Raw genomic sequence first — 17,492 nt, 5'->3', positions numbered from 1 at the left:
TTGCATTTTTCTCCAAACAAAATGTTTCTCTTACCAGAGCTCCCCAACTACCTTTTTAAAAAGGCAAGATGACATAATATCATCCCTTCCTTTTCCCTGCCACATTCATTAGCAATGAAACCTTATTTGTTTCTTTTTTAGATGAAATAAGATGTACATGAGAAAACGCATCTTGTACTCTTAACTTTCTGCCCTCGTGCCAGAACACTGTTTATACCATCCCACCTTTCCCTTCAGCTGCCATAGGTTACAATAGGTAGCTGAACACTTGCCAAGGAAATCAGCCAACAGTCTGACATCCTTCTTGTATCTTAAGATGTAAAGTGAAGTGAAAAAAACTTTCCAGCAAGAATTCGTGAGTAGTCCAACATTTCAAATCTTTTCCATGGGTATACTCCTCTACATTAACCTTTGTAAGGAAATAAGTGATGATGAGACTTAAGAAACATGGGTTTTGATGCACAGAACAACACTTAGATCTGAATTAGTGTCTCACTCTTACATTAAAACTATATTACACACAGAACATCAACTCTATGTCTAAATCTCAAGGTATAAAAAAAAACCAAAACAGCTAAAGAGAATAAAATCATGTTTGCTCCCCCTCTTGCATGAGCTGCATTCTGCTTTGGGGGCATGTGCACTCCCCATGCAAAAACCCCTTTTGAAGAGAACCTTCTGAGCCATGCACACAGCACAGGTCATCCAAACACCCTCTCCCTCTTTTCTCAGTACCTCAGTCCAAGTGCTTAAATGCTCAGACAGGACAGCTCTCAGATTCTTTCACTACAAATAATGCAAAAGCTACATGGCAAGGAGATCCAGAAAAATCAGACACAACTAAGTGGGTAACAAAGGCAAACAAGCTTCAAACCAGATAAATGCAAATTAATGCATATAGGCCTAGAACTGGGAGTGTTAACTTAGAAAAGAGACTTTGGAAAATTCACTTGATTCTCTACAATCACTGGCTCAGTGTGTGGTGATAACCAAGAAATCAATCACCAGAAAGGATATCACTGACAAGACAGAAATCATTCCTATGCTATCATATAAAAATGGGTATTTCTGTAATAAGAAATAGGAAGTCAAAGAATACACACAGACAATGAAAACATCTCAGATGCCTAATTTTTGGGGGGGAATAATTTTGGTTATTTCCAATTCCTGCACAGTAAGCAACTAAGTACTCCATCTGCATTTCTAATGCCCTCATAGAGAGTATGATCAGCATTCTGCAGAAAAAAAATCCCATACCCATTAAAAGGAGTGGGCACCAGTGTAGATATTTCAGTGACTTTACAGTTACTAGGAGAGCTTCTGAAAGATCTTGATCTTTCCAGGTAAAAAAACAGTGTTCTCACAGAGGGTGCAGAGTTCAACTGAGCTTTGGTTGAAGTGAAGCTTAAGACAGAAACCCCACAGAGTGGTTTTGCCTAAATTTCTTCTTTGCTAAAATAAGTGATCCCTCATCTAGTTTTAAGTTTCAGCTTGTCCCTATGGAATGTTGTTTTGGGAATAATTCACCATGAGGGCAGGGATTCCTCCTAACTGTCAGAGTGAAGTTATAGGCACTAAAATATCACTTTTCACAGAAAATAGTATAAAAGAACTGGTTCCTACACATCTGAATGGGGGTCTCATACAGCCTAATAAAAGCAATTTTGCAGTCTAAAAAGGATGGACTCTGATTGACATGAATGAGGCCCTTGAGAAATCTAAGCATGATCAATCCAGACACAGGAAGACTGCATGACTTCCAATCAAAGGAGAAGAAACTGATGTAAACAGAACATGCTAGAGCTGATGATTAGACTAGATTTCTTAAAGGATCAAAAGTAATCAGATCAGTTTAGCCAAAATGCCAATGCAAGAGTGTTAGCAGGCACCTCAATCACTATACCACAGCTGTCAGCTTAGCAGCACTGGATCTAGACCTCAAATTACCTTTTGGTTAAGAAATATAAACTAGAACAGGCAGGACTGGCAAGGACTCAATAGTCAAAAAGACAGTCATGTTATCAAGAATGAGCCTTGTAAAGCAGTATAGGGCTCAGATGTACCAAAGATCTTGCAGGATTTACAATTCTGGTCAGTGAGTTCCTTTCACGGCTGACCCTGAGCTACAAAAAGAGAAGAATCTGATAGATTCCCTCTCCTGTCATTTACTAGAAAAAGCATACAAATGCACATCAGAAACGTGTGCTCCTGAGACAAAGGTGTCCTGTAGAGGACTCACCTTTGACAAGCAACAGTCACCTTGAGGGGGAAGAAGATGATCTGAGCATTGCACACTGATTATACCACCTTGAAAAAGCATTAATATCAGACACACAAATAAAACCAAAGAACTGTCATACTTACCAAGGAATGAAAAATCCGTTTTACCCTAAATTATAAGTCCACTAACAACTGGAACTAAAACCAGCCCAGTAGGCAGCAGGTGTGGGAAAGACTCCATATTCTGACCTTGGAAGCAGGAAATAAGCAGATCCACTGTACTCTTTCTCCTCTTACATATTGTCTACTGTAGACCTACAACTGTGTCAAATGATGTTTTTAACCTATTTTTGCACCGAACAGCAGGAGGATTTGTGGGGAATCCCAGAAGACTGCCAATATCTTGCTTAAACACAACTCCCCCAAACGCCTGGATTCTTTTTGGATGCCCATCATCTAGCAAAACTGGCCTTACAAACTGAAGTCCTACCATTCTTCCCCTTCTCCCAGGCTTGGCAAGTTAGTTCACAGTGCTAGGCTCTATCTTAAAATTATTCTCTCTATATCCTCAGTAAGTTTGTTTAAAACCCATGTGTTTGTACATGAAGAGCTTTCCAGCTCACTGCGGATATTAAACTACAGGGAAAACATGAAGAGCTTTTGAAACTGTTAATAAGGTAGCATTCCTCTGCTGCCTTTAATCCTTTATTTCACAAGATCCCAGAGCACTTCACAGATGTAAACACAGAGCTGCTCACCCAGCAGTCCTGGGGTGGACCGTGGCTGCTCTAGGACATAACTGCACCGTTTTAGCTCTCAGCCACACTGGTCTCTCCCTCTTGCTCTGCCACCCCGTGGCTGTTCAACTGTTCAACAGGCAGGGAAAGTGCCCAATGCCCAGAAAGAGAGGTCTCCTACACACCAGGAACTTCACTGGTGGAGGTGGCTCATTTTTCCATAGGCAGGTACTTGCAACCAATTAAAACCGGATTTAAGAAACAAAGCTGTTTTCAACAGAGCCAGAGAGACACACCTAGAAAGGACACTCCTCAGGGTTTGGTCAACAGATTGGAGCTGATGGCTCTGTCCTAGTCATTAAATTGTCTAAATCTCAAGGTATGAGATTTTCTCAAGCTTCTATTTTAATAGAAGCTGTTCTTTGAGAGCTGGGTTGCAAGCCTGATTCAAACCCTTCATTCTCAGTTCCAGTGCATACCCCCTTTTTTAGGTGGGGAGACAGCTTTGATTCCAAGCAAAGGATGCCACCTACTGAATCCTTGCTACCACGAACACAGCTTTGACCCTAATGGCTCCAGACCTCTGGCATGATCACAAGCCAGACTGCAGTCCCAAAATAAATTCCAAGGAAAAGTAGAAAACAGGCTTGTAAAAACAAAGCTTTTTTCCCTTCTAACTCTCCCCTCAACCCAAAGATGTATTACACCAAACATCTGCACAGCCGTAATAATTCCTAGTTTTGCAACACTGACAACCTTAGCAGTATTAAAAAACACTCCTTACATCTTTATTCCATTTTGGATTCATTATAATAGAGTCTGACAATGTATCCTAGTACAGTACATTCTGCAACATTTAACCCATGTTCCCAGTTGCCGTTCTTAACTTCATGGCTTAATAACACAGAGTCAGTAGATCACAATATGACCCTGTTAATATTTTTTTAATGCCATTTTTACAAATTACAGCATAATGCACTGATTATGAGGATGAAAGGAAAGTCTCCACGTCTGTCTGGAAACCAAATAAAAGAATGTTTGAACATCTGTTCATCCTGCAAATGTCTTTAAAAGCTTTGATTTTCCCATAATCATTTTGTTCCACCATTTCACCCTTTTTCAAATGTGTATCCAACAGCCTCAGGACAGCAGCCAGAGATCTGCAGTAATAGCACATTATAATCAAAGTTCTTAGGCACACTTAAGTTCTCCTTTTGGAATTCTATATTGGGAAAAACACAAAACCAAACCCCAATCTTCAACAGATTCCTCTCCAACTCTCCACTGCACACAAACCTCTGCAAGGGGAGCAAAATGAGAGGATGGGGCTTTGCAACAGGGGCAGAGCAGAAGGACAGGATACAGCAGCAACTGAAGGGACTCATGTCAGGCACAGCACACACCCCTCAGCACAGCTCCTGTGGGTCTGTGGCAGCTGTCCAGGAGACAATGCCCAAGTCACAGCCTGAACAGAGGCAGTTACACACATAGGGGCTGGTGTGAGCTGAAGGGCAAGAACCTTTCCCACCATGCTGGGCTCCCACAGCAGGCTGGGAGTCCTGCCAGCACCCAAATTTACATCTCCTCCTCCAGAGGCAAAAGTAGAGCCAGAGCAAGGAGAATCAATGATAGGAAACAGGAGGACTGAGGAGGAGGGTAGGTCTTGGACTGAGAGGATGGAAGGAAAATGCAGAGGTAGTATGCTAGTCTGGAAATGAGATGGAACATAAGGGGAAGATTTTAAAAGTATGGTTACAAGAGACTGGACAAGAAAAGGATGGAGGTCCAACTCTGGAAGTTGTTGCTGTTCCCTCCCTTGAAGTATCCCAAGCAAATAAACCGTGGGACCCTCAGCACCAGGAGTCCTTTCAGCCAAGCAGAGGGTTGCAAATCTACTGTTCAGGGTTAATGAGTTTTCAAAGGGATAAAGTTCCATAACAGCAGACTCACTGGCCAATCCACAGTGCAGGGGGGTAAAACATTAATTAGATAGTCCTTTGCAAAAATACATATTCCCATTTACACTGACAGTCTCTTCTCCAGAACTAGTCAAAAATGCCTTAGAAATGAGGAAGACAAAAACCTGTAACTGCAAGGCTAACAACTCTGGAAGCACCTCTCCTGATCACTCTCCTTTTCTTCCCAATACTCCAGAGTTGGTAGAATTTAGCAACCTGTTTAAAATTTGGCATTGACACTAGAACTACACAGATACAAATAGAAGTTTCTTAACAATTCATTTCAATTTTTTTTATGAGGTTTTTTTTCTACCAATAATTCTTAGACTAACCTGGGATGATAATAACACCATTCCTTCTATGTCATCTGTTTCTCTGTGTTCCATCACTGCAGCATCTTAGGCAGAGGTAACAGTGCAGAGTACAAAACAGGATTTGATAAAGGCTTGAAAGAAAGATAACATTATAAATGTTCTTTCCAATGACTGCCTTTAGGGGTGTCTGGGAAGAAGTGAGAAATTGGGAAGGAGAGGTGACAGGGGTGTGAAATGCATTTTTTCCATTACAGAAGGATACATTTTCCAGCAAGGTTGGCAGTGCAAGTCACGTTAAGCCACAGCTGAAGTTGCCTGCCTAATTCCTCTGGGATCACACTGAAAGCATACCCCATAATCTTAAGGGATGTGCTAAAGCTTTGCTGGGACTCACTCAGCAGAAACTGTTTGGGATTATTACACAAAGCACTAATTCTGTTCTGATTTAAAGGGGGGCCATGAACCTAGTTTAGACACCAGACTTGCCCTGTCTCTTGACTGTCCAGCTGTAAATATCCTCTCAATAGCTGATAGCTTTGCCATTTGTATCCACTGTGGTTACCTGGAAATTAAAAGGAAAAGATTGAAAAAAATCAGGATCATGTTAGCATGATGGACTCACACCCATCAATGGATATAATAATGATTAATGAGTGTAGTGATTTATTAGTTATTTACTTCCACGTGCAACTAATGCACTTACATTATACACACAGTCACCATCCATGGTTGACTTCAGTGAGTGGGTCAGAAGCTGCTATTGAGCATCAAGAGGTACTCTTTTTGTTCAAAAGGCAGGAACTAACATTTTCCATGCTGACAAGCCCAAGTCCGATTTCTGTTCCACACCACAGCTTTTGTACCTGTAGAATCGTTGTTAGTCTTCATGTTAAGGTGTCTGTGCTTTGTACATAACAAAGAAAGAATATTACCAGTGTTCTCCTTTTTATGAGCCTAGGACACAAAATTGAGAGGAAGAACTAAAGCAGCCATGAAATCCCTATTAAACAACTAATGGTTTCTAAAGCATCTTGGAGATATTCATTTTACAAGGCTTATGCAGCAATCTTCTATCATTATTTTAATGAAATAAAGCCCTTGACTATTTCCAGAGGCAACTTTTTCTTTCACACACAAAAGATATTGTGGTTACAAAAAAAAAAATAAAAAAAAAAGAAAACAGTTCTGGAATAGGATTCACTGGAGAACAGGCAGGAAATTCAGAAAAGTTATATAAAATGCCACTGAAGATAGGTTCTGAACCTTTGGAAGAGTAAACAGAATAATTAAGACTCTCTCAGTCACACACATTATTATGTTTAATATGAAAAACATTTCTAGATATAAATCATATTTATAAAAAACATCCATACCATCTCTCAGATAGCATCTTACATAGCTGCAGCTGAAGGAATGTGAAACATCCATTTTAGGTTTCACCTATTAAACTGTGCACTTTCTGTCTCCTGCTTTGCTCAGGGAAGTAAGCCTAGAATAATCAGCTTCCCTTTGTGGGTCACATGAAATTCACATCCTGACTTGATTTAGATTTATACTGGTGGCAAACTTCTAAATCAAGAGAAGCTTCAACACAATTCTCCAGAAAAACAGTGCAATTACAATGTACACCCAAATGTACACCCAATCTGGCAGGTGACATTATCTGAGATGCCATAAAGATTCACATCACAAAGATGACAAAATAAGCAAATTCTAACAAACAATATAAGATGGTAAAGATCGTGGAAGGGGGCATATAATCAGCAGAAGCTTCCAGGCTTTGTTGGTGAAGAAGTAACAAGTCTAATGTGTCCAGAAAAGAAATACATTCCACCTCAAATCACTTCAGTCTGGACTTTCAGGTGCTATTAGAGGCCTCCCTTACTTTCTCAGGATTGAATCATTTTCTTCTGCGTGTCAAAGACGTATCTCTTAAAGCTAAGAGAGATAGTAACAGGTTGGGCTGAATCATTCTTGCTGCTTTCATCTTCCTTGGTCATATCCCCCTTCCCTCCCTTAGATTTCTTCTTGGAGGCAACAGTAAGAAGCATCTTGGTATCTGGCTTCAGTCCATCTGTAAAAGAACAGGAACACACATCATAAACACATTCAACATCATATTTTAGTATAGCTAGAAAAAGTAAGCAGCCAAGTTTACATCTGAAATCAACCAAGAAAAATAAGAAGGTAAATCAAATGCATTAGGAAAGTCATATTTCTGCATCAGACTTTTAAAATATGGTAACTTACATCAAAAATAAGAGAAGTCTTTAAACATAAAGTTCACAAAAGTGATATCCCCAAATCCAGTGCAGTATCCCGAATCTTTCTGTTTCCATCTACAGCTTTTAAACTATTAAACACAGGCAAGAATTTAAACAAGCCAGACCAACTTGCCTGATCTAAGCCTTTTACTTAGCAGGTCTTTCCTATTATTTACACCCAAAGTTTACATACCCCAAGTTTCTTGTCATCACTAAGAATATTTATAAAAATACAGGTCATGAATAAAAAACAACCAGTAAAATACTAACATTATGTACAGTCATAAGAGTCAGAAGGTTCTAGAATTTCTTTAAGTCTATTTCCCAGATTTACCAGAAGCACACTGCTTTATTTTATAATTTGCACTCTGCAAGTTATACAGTTTTGTGTTTGTTTAGGGAGGTTGTTTGTTTGGTTTTGTTTGCTGGGTCTTTTGTTTTGTTAAAACACAGTATTTATTTATTGGAAAAAATAGCACTGTTTATTGGAACTAGAATTAACCTGCACAGAATTCCACAGATCTAACTTGAGTCTTTCTCCAGACATTTGTGCCAAACAGAAATATTTGCCCTTTTCTTCCTAAACGGCCAGGGTTTATAATAAGTTCCAACACGTTGGAGACATTTTAGATAAGAAATGCAGGATAGCAAAGTCCAAAGAAACGCTGTAAAACAAGAGAGATGCAGCTCCTAAAGGACCACTCCTGAAAATTGCTTGTACAAAGCAGAAGACAGCAAACTCCTCGGAAGCTTTTCAGTGCCACCTGAATACGGTGCAATGTGGTTCTCAGGCATTTGGCCAAAATCAGTTCAGATATTTTTAACCTATGGTGTCACATAACCTTATCTCAAACACTTAATCAGCCTCTCTCCCCTCATATTGAAATTCAGATGCGGATTCTCATATCACGGCCTGACAAAAAGATTGAGATGCTTATGATTTACTGGAGACAGGAGGTCTACAGGCACAGGTGATTTGCTCCAGCTCAGACATGTCCAGAGGCACTCACAGCTGATTGCAGGGGGATGTGGCCCCAGAGCCCACCTTCTCATCTTGCTGTGTCAGAGAGCAAATTGTTCCAAGCGGCATTCCCACCACACAGCCGAGGGAAAGGAAGAAACGAGGAAGTGCTGAAGCAAAACCAGGAAACCGCCCATTTGCCATCTCATAACCAGATGCTGTAAACCAGCCCTAAGGCCCTGCAGTGCAGCCACAGGGATACTTTTGGAGAGAAAGGGATCAGTCTTGCTTTCTTGGAAAAAAAAAAAAAAATAAAAACAATATATAAAATGCAAGCACCCAAAAGAGGAGAAAAGCAGGACGTTTTGTATTTAACTAAATAAACTACAGCCTACATTAAGGTTGCAGGAGTCCAGTATCAAGCAGAATCAACTTTGTACTGTTCTGCAAGATCTTGCATTTCACAGTCATGGCAGCTGCTGTTTTCTCTCTCCAGATGGCAGAACACAAAAAAAGCAATGATTATTTCATTGTGAAAATAATTGAGACTGCTCCTCCTTGATGGCTGAGAAGTCTGATAATGACTATCTTTGCACGTGTAAGGTTCAATTAATCAAACTAGGTAATATGGGGTGGTGTGACCACATATTTATTATATGATTTTATTACATTGTATAGTCATGTTTGATGCAACTGTTTCAATTTTTTAATTGGGTGCTTTCATATAAATCCCATTAATATCATTACCCTTACAATCATTCCAACTTCACTGTGAAAAATAATTTATCACTACATGAAAAGCAACTTATTTCCTATTTGGAAAGCTCTGAGAACATCTTGGGTCCTGCCAGAAAAAAAACCAGCAAGAGTCAAAACAGAAGAAAACAAAATAAAGCCAGTAAAAAGAGTGATCTCACACAGCCTTGCTCTATACCTTTGCAGGATTTATTTCATATTTTATGTTTTCTACTGTTTTGATCAACCTAATTGTAAGTTTTCCTGCATGGGGTTTCCTCCACTTTCTTGGGAAGACCATTTATTTTTTGGACAAAGAAACATTTCATTTTGCTTTCTAGTTGGTTTCCCTTTCTGAGTCTTATCACTATTACTAATGTTGCTGTTACTGGCACAGCACTGTTTAAGAAAGATGTTTAACTAAATCCTTTCAGAAAGACACACTTTAATTAAAGCAAACAAATCCTAAAACACTTTTATTTATGTTAGCAGGCTTCGCTAGGCTCTAATTTTCAAAAAATGCTAATTGGCGGAAAGGAGAGAGGAAGGGAGGAGATGTGGCATTAAAATTGCAGCCAAAATTTTCCCTTATGGGTATATGAAGTGAGGCACCCAGGCTGTCACTGCAAGCCCTTGTCCACAGCAGTGATTCCCCCAAGGAGGGTCAGCCTCTCACCCCAGAGAGACACTCGGCTGCAGCAGCAAGTTGGGAAAGTCTCAGCCACGAGGGTGAAACAACCGCTTTGGGTAAACCGAGCTTCAAAAACTGCCAGTGACATCAGTGAGACAGCCTGACATTTGAAACGTGGCACAGCACGTTCAGTGTTCAAACAAAGCATCTCATGTTTGAAAATTTTCATTTTTAAGAAAAAAATGATGTGCTGCACGTGGAACTCTACTGCGGAAAATGTATTGAAAACTGCACGATCTCACCTCCTCCACTCTATTGCCAACTTCCACATAGGAGAAGTAAAGGTATATACCTCACCTGCAGCCCTTAACACCTACTGGGGCTAAATGAGGTATTACAGGTAAGAAGTTTGCAGAAGAAATGGAAGAACGTGGTAGTTCCTACCAGTGAAATGACAGGCTGACAGTCAAAGGCAGCTCAGGTATTATTAAACTCAAGGTATCTAAATTACCTAATCAGATCCCGTGGCCCTCATTCTGCAAACAGATTAGGTGGCTGGCATCGTACCCTGACAAATGGCATTTTCTGTTTTTCTGCTCTGGTGCCAGGAGGTCTCAGGGCTGAGGAGGCTCTGTGACAGGGAGCAGCACAAAGGAGCAGGCAGGGAGAGACAGGCACAATCGGGGTTTCATCTACCTCCGCGGAGCTCTCGCGTTACACACAATGCATACTTTACATTTTACAAAACCAAGGAAATGAAGGGGAATATATCTGTCACCGAAGAAGACATCAGACCTTTAATAGCTGAAATGACAGATATTTTTAGATGGAGGTCTAGTTTAACTTACTTACATTAAGGGTCTAATCTCTCCTGAACAATAGCTATGTTAGCTTGAACACATAGTGAGAAATCTGTTCCATTAATTAAGTGCTGCCTGTACTACTCGGATTTGTAGCAAATGTTAATAGATTTTTTTTCTTCCTCTGTTGGACAATTACTTTATTTTGCCAAGTTGCTAATGGATTAAAATGAAAAGGCCCGTGTGTTAAAAAGACTTCAGCTTCAAAGTTCTAAGAAATGCTTTGCATACAACAATGGAAAATACCTATATATTAATATTATTAATGGGCCATCCTCAAAGGCACATAAAGCTTAGCAAATTTATTCCCACCTATCAAAACCATGTCTGTAACAAGAAGTGCCCAGACAAGGTCTTATGCAAAATGTACTTTTAACAGCAACTAACCCAGGTTATACATGAAAATCTAATTGTAAAACAGTTTAATCTGCTTCATTCTTTTTGTTTCAACTATTGTTAATAATTAAGAAATAAAAATATGGACTCTTTAATATCCTTTGTCTCAGCATGCCCTGAAGGATTTAGTATAAACTGATCAATTTATAAATAATAGTAAAAAATATGAATTTTCAAATTCAAATGAAAAGCAATACCACATCAGGAAAAATTTTCTAAGTCTAAGAAAAATGTCACATTGCACAAAATAAAGGATAAAACACAATATTTTACAGAATTTTCACAAATAAAAAGCTAGCAGCTTAGTGATTTGCTGTGTCTTACATAGTTAAGCACATTGGAGTCTCGAGTTTTATAATTATTCATGCAAAAACTTTGCATAGAGACATGCAGATTTCAGTAATTTCAAATGGGAATTTCACATTGTAGAATTCTGGACCCCTCCCTGTGTATAAATATAGAGAATTAATTTAGCTCCCCTCCTTCCCCCCAGTGAAGATACTCCCAGGTTTTAGGTTTCTATAAACCTTTGTTTTGTCCTTACGTTAATCCAGACGCCAGAACAGGGCGATGAACACCCTCCTGTGGATCCCGTGGGACAGTGTCCACACCAGCCCTGCCTGGAGCGCCGACCAGGACACAAATCACAACACACACACATGGCCACAGCCAGCAGGGTTTGCTTTGGCTTTGTTTTTACTACCTCTTCACTGAAAGGAGGACAAAAGCTGATACAGTATCTGTTCCTTTAACTCCTTTGCAGGGTGAGGGAGCACCACCCTGCTTTTTGCCCATATACATTTTTATTTCAACTGTTACCTGTTAACGTGGATTCTACTTTACCTTTTACATAACTTCCCCACTTCACATCCTCCTTCACTTAATGCTGTAATTCCTTATCAACATCCTCTGTCAATTTGTTGACTTTCTTCTACTATTAGCCTTCTGCTCTCCTGCTCCTTCAAAGGTCTCTAAGGGTGGTCTCTGCTATTTCTTTCTAATTTTCAGCTCCTCCTTCCTTGACTCCCAAATTGCACTTGCTATTCAGCCCCTCAGGAGTTTTATTTCTCTCTCTCCTTTTCCAACTCTCTTTTTCAAATTCTCCATTTCCATATTTCCATTTCCTATTTTCACAGATCTCTTCAATATTTAGGAATAGTCCTGCCTCCATCAAAGCTAATGAAACGTTGTGTTTGAACGGAAGATTCTAAAGACTGAACGCCAGACACATTTTAGATGAGAAGCAAGATAATACAGTATCTCCTTGTAGCCCAGCCAGAGACAGGAGTAATTTTTAAGCAACTAATAAACCCATCATTGAAAACAGGTGTAATAATATAGGTGCAGGGCATGCTCTCCAGCACAGCCAGGGAGAATAATTTATTTTGCTGAACTTCAACAACTCCCTTCTCATATGCACACTTGTAAAAAAAAGTTTACTGCTAACTATCCCGGTGAGCACCAATGAACATGACAGTATTTGCATGCATGATTACACAGGGTTTTTTACAGCATCAAAAATTGGAACGAGGGAAAAAAAAAATCATGTTAAAAGATTTTGAGTCTCCCAATTAATGAGAACTTTCTTTTCAAGCCAAAACTGAAAATCCATCCTACCAACAGGAAAATTTGCAAATCTATTACACCACCTCCCTACACTGGTACTTGCCATGGTTTGCTGGAAAAGCATTGGCTCAGGATTCTTATGACACTGTTAAGAAAAAGCACACTAAGGTTACACCAGCAGCTACCATAGGAAGAGAAACTATTCCTTTTTGCATTACATATTAAGAAATGGCTAGACTATTCTTAACTTGCTAATATTATTGCCAAGCCTTCCATTCCATTCAGGAATTTGCAAGCAGACTTTCAGCGGGAAACTGAACTCGCTTTACCTTCTGTAAACTAAATGTCCTATTCACTTCTTTTTGAACGCTGCAGGTAGAACACGTGGCTACCTGCAACTTCCTGTCTCCTGCCAACATTCAAATGCTAAAAATTGACTGAACATCAGAGAATGAGTGAACATAGTACATTTGATGTTGGAAATAATTTTTATCCGAGGCAAATGTAACCTTTTAATATGACAGGCAGATATTTTTCTTTCTTCCCGAGGGAAAAAAAAAAAAAAAAAAAGAGCAAAACTTGAAAGAGGCAAAGGGTTGGGGATAATCCTCACTCACAATGGATTATTCGTAACAGCTGGTTTTCACAATTTCAGGATTTCCTTAAATTGAACCCTCAGAACCTGAACCCTAATTACACAGTTAGAGAGGAGTGTGTGCCTGCATCAACTCTCCTGCTAACAGAGAGTACAAAAGCCGGTTGACCTGAAAATCAGAAATAATTAGAGCCCCAGATGGAGACATCCATGCCATCCATGTCTGATGCAGAGGGGCTGCACCAGAGAGTGGATGAAGACCAGTCCCTCCCCCACCTTACTGCAATGATGGAACGGAAATAGAAACTTTTTGCCAGTACTGTAGGACTTGAAAATCCTGTACTTTAGCACAACACAATTACAAACTAATTCCTTTTTTTTTCTTGCAACATCTATGTATATTCATCCAAGACTTAAACTTATTTACCGTCATCCAAAGAGAATCAAATAAAGCAGCACTCCTATCTGTTTCAGATTGTGATTAACTTTAAAACAAGACCAATAAATTTATCATTGGTTTCCAGCAAATTAAATAGAAATACTAGAGGTAAAAGAGCTGGTTCTCATGCAATATAATATCAAGCACAAGTTACTTTTCCACTTAGTCCCAAAACATGCCAGCAGTTCTACAAAACAGTTATCTGTGTTCTAAAATCATGAAAAGTTCATGCAATATCCCAAAAGTAACATTCTGGAATTTTGATTCAAACAAAAAGCAGAAGCATCCCAAAGTAAGAGGATCAGTTTGCCCAGCCCTCCTGTTAGTTACCTATACAGTCAGGCAGAAAGCTGCAAGAATAACAGAAAATGTAGCATCCTGTTGCTTCAACTCTTTACATTGAGTTATCAGTTAGCAACTCTGCTCCTCTGCTGAAGATACCCAACAATCCCACCTTTTGATTTTATTCAAGCTAAAAGTGGTCATTTTTCACCATCAATATCCCAGCAAAAAAACATCCCGAAAACCAAAAAAAACCCTCCCACACCAAAAAACCAAACCAAACCAGAAACCAAAATCACAAAAACCCCCAAACTAATCAGGAAAAATGAGATCTTTATGAGCCTTCCAAGGACAAAAAACCCGTGTTACTCTACCCATAAACACTATACCAGGATCATCAGATACACCACACCATATCTAGCAGACTGGATCACTGGTCATCTAGAGGCTGGTCCTATCTAGCTTGGCATCCCATCTGCCTGTCAGTAACATATGTTGCTTCAGAAAGAGCAGGGCTGAAACTGTGTCCTGAACTGACTCTAGCCTGGGATCAGGCAGGAATTCTCTCCCTGACATCACGGTCATTACGTCAACATCTATGAACTTTCTCTAGGCAAAGTATTTAAGTACAGGAGCCAATCTACTCTGTTCCCAGGTGTTCATCACCATGATGAACAAGCACAATACGATTACCAAGACAATTTCAATGCAACAGTTGACCAGAGATTCACTGAAGAAACAAGGAAATACTCCTTTCCTTACTACCCTCAGGAGCTCAGGATTTGAGCTGCAATTACTTTCACAGATCAGGCAGTGAATTTTACTTATGTAAATCCCTTCGCAATTCTCCAGTTATTCTCTTTTGAATGCACACCACCTTTCCCACATCTCTTGTCAGCTCTCTCAAATACTCTGCTAGAGTTCCAAACTCCACAGTAGATTCATTTTTCTCTTCTGGCTAGTAGAAGATCAGCTATTACCATCTCGCCTGGCTCGTGAATATTAATTAGACTACAGCACGAAGTTGGTCAGAGAGCAACCAGCCTCCAAGGAGACCAGAAAGGAGACTCCTTCCTTCCAAATGAGAATCATACTAATGCCTCAGCGTGGTGTTTGGGATCTATGCAAAACATCCATAATTCATTGTTTGATGACAGAGGCAAGAAAAAAACCCCAACATTTTACGGCCATTTTGAGCAGAAGTAGACTGCCCCATGTCCCAACCAAACACTGCTGTGACAGCCAGTCTGCATCAGCAGAGCTATTTCGCAGTCTCAGCTTGGCAAACTGTTTGGAAATCCTTAACTAATAAAACATTTTCCCATAAATTGGGGAACAGCTGCCCTGTACCACATCAGAGAAGGCTGCAGTTCAGTGGAGAGCAGAATTGAGTCTCGTGTATCAATTTGTTAAGTTTATACAGGCTTTTGGACCGAAAGACATCATTATAAGAGCTGGTACTACTGAAAATAACATGGATTTCATTATGGGCTCCTTCTTAGCAGGGAAAGAGCTAATCTTCCTTGATGAGGAAGACAGAAGCTGTTTTAATTCAAGAGGCTGACCTGGGTGAAGTTCAGGTCGAAGCTGTATTTGGAAAACTCTCACATCAAGCGGACACAACCCTTTCAAGCTCGGTGCCAATTCTACACAATGGCTTGAGCTGCGCTCTCCGGCAGTCCTTAAAGGCACATTTTGTATCTTGGCTTTTGCTGCAAGCAATCAAGAAAGAATGCAAGAAAACAAAACTGTTTCCCAAGCACTGTTTGCTGGTGCCATAATTAATATAATCAAACAATTCCACAAATTGCTTCCAATTGCTGGCGTCACTTTCATGTGCAGAGCCAGACTTTCAAAGAAGGGCCCTTCTTGTCCTATATCCTTACACTGGTAACCCTCGCTTCACACAATAGTAAACAAGACCTCACTAAATAGTAGAGGGTAATTTGTACTGTAATAGGTCCCCAAGGCACCATGGACACAATTTGAAATGCCATCTAATTTTTCTTTTTAATTAAAAAAGCAGTTACTATATTTAAACAACAACACAAAAAAGTTCAGAGGGGACAGATTGGAGTTTCCCACAGCTCTCTGGGAGTTTTCTCAAGGTCAGGAAGAGTTTTATAGGCTCAACTGGTACACATTTTTTTCTTTAATTAGTCTGCCATACCCTCTGCATGAAGTCAGCGTCTTGATTTTCAGTCTGATATTTTTCATATTGCTAAATGGAGCACAGACTCCATTACCACACTATATCTATTGGTGGTTGAATGGGTATCAATAGTGTCCTTCCCTGTGCATGCCTTGCCTGCCACTTCCTTCTCCTCCCTCCTGTCATCTACACTGAGGAGACCCAGCATACCACGTTGCATTGAGTATGCCATTTGTTCAGTTTTATACTTCACTTTCAGCAAGATGACCGGGATATATTATTTGATTTCCCAAATTTACAGAACACAACCACATTTTAACCTTCTTTTTTGGCAGAAATAAAATGTCATTATTGAACATCAGAGTAAATGGAGCACTGTCATCCTAAGCTATGTGGCAGGATAGATTTCTGCACTTGAAAAATCCCCACCACGTATCATACCACTGCTCTGCAGCCATCTCATTATTTAAGTAAGTCTACACAAGCCAACATATACTTTAGAAGGACATTTGCAGTTAGCACAGTGGGTTTTCCAAAATGTATCCTAATCCAACATGCCCTTCAGCGCTAAATGAAAGCACAGAAATGAAGTGACATACTTAAGGTCTTCATTTCTTGGCTAGTTGGCCATACTTCAAAATTGGTTGAGAGTACAAAAATTGACCTAATTTCATAGACCAACACACCTTTCAGCTGCTATTACACAGTGTGCCACAACCATCTGTTGGCAAAGTCCTCCTAGGGCAACTCCCCTAAAGAGCAGATGGACTTATACCTTGCACTCCTGGACCACAACTATTACTTGTATGCTCTACACAACTTTGTGCTTTTCTGTATGCCAGAGACTAACTCAGTACAGGTTACACAGTGCACCACGGACTATGCCCAGGCTACACAAATTAAGTGTCCACAAAACACAATGGATCAACTGTCAGAGCTAAAAGACAACCACTATGGTAATATTTCTGTCCTCAAATCCAACACTGTTCCAGTAGCCTAAAGGAAATTTTCAAATTGATTTCTGCATGGGCTTTCAGTACAGTAACAAGGTTGCAATTATGCCAGCTGATATGTCACACCAGCAATTACTAAAACTCTGTTTTCACTTGATGGCCACTCAAGGTCCATGCAGTCATTGAGATGGTGCCTAAGTACTGTACTCATTCTCCCAGCATACCTGCAGGGAGAGGTACCTCTCATACTGTGATTTTTGTCTACATGTTCTTCAAGCTCCCTGAAGCAAAACCTGAGCATGTGGAAAATGCCCAGTGCACAACAGGAGCAACTGTGAAAAAAAAAAAAAATGGAACTAATAAGGGCATCAAATTATTAACACAAATATATGCAATGTAGTTGGAACCCTGGGGATACCAACAGGCTGT

The 17,492-nt window shown here is 39.9% G+C and overlaps 1 protein-coding gene across 1 annotated transcript in view; it reads right to left on the bottom strand.

The window, feature by feature from the left end:
* Positions 1-6,284: 6,284 nt before the first annotated feature.
* Positions 6,285-17,492, bottom strand: part of EEFSEC (eukaryotic elongation factor, selenocysteine-tRNA specific) — a 120,031-nt gene continuing 108,823 nt past the window's right edge. The window contains exon 7 of the mRNA XM_032698828.1: positions 6,285-7,303. Within this exon, the coding sequence (XP_032554719.1) occupies positions 7,119-7,303 (185 nt within the window). The 3' untranslated portion in view covers positions 6,285-7,118. The remainder of the gene's footprint in view (positions 7,304-17,492) is intronic.

This window comes from Chiroxiphia lanceolata, chromosome 11 (genome assembly GCF_009829145.1).
Source record: "Chiroxiphia lanceolata isolate bChiLan1 chromosome 11, bChiLan1.pri, whole genome shotgun sequence".
Taxonomy (NCBI): domain Eukaryota; kingdom Metazoa; phylum Chordata; class Aves; order Passeriformes; family Pipridae; genus Chiroxiphia; species Chiroxiphia lanceolata.
Note: the sequence above shows the minus strand (reverse complement) of the source record. Positions and strands in the feature narration are given on the sequence as shown.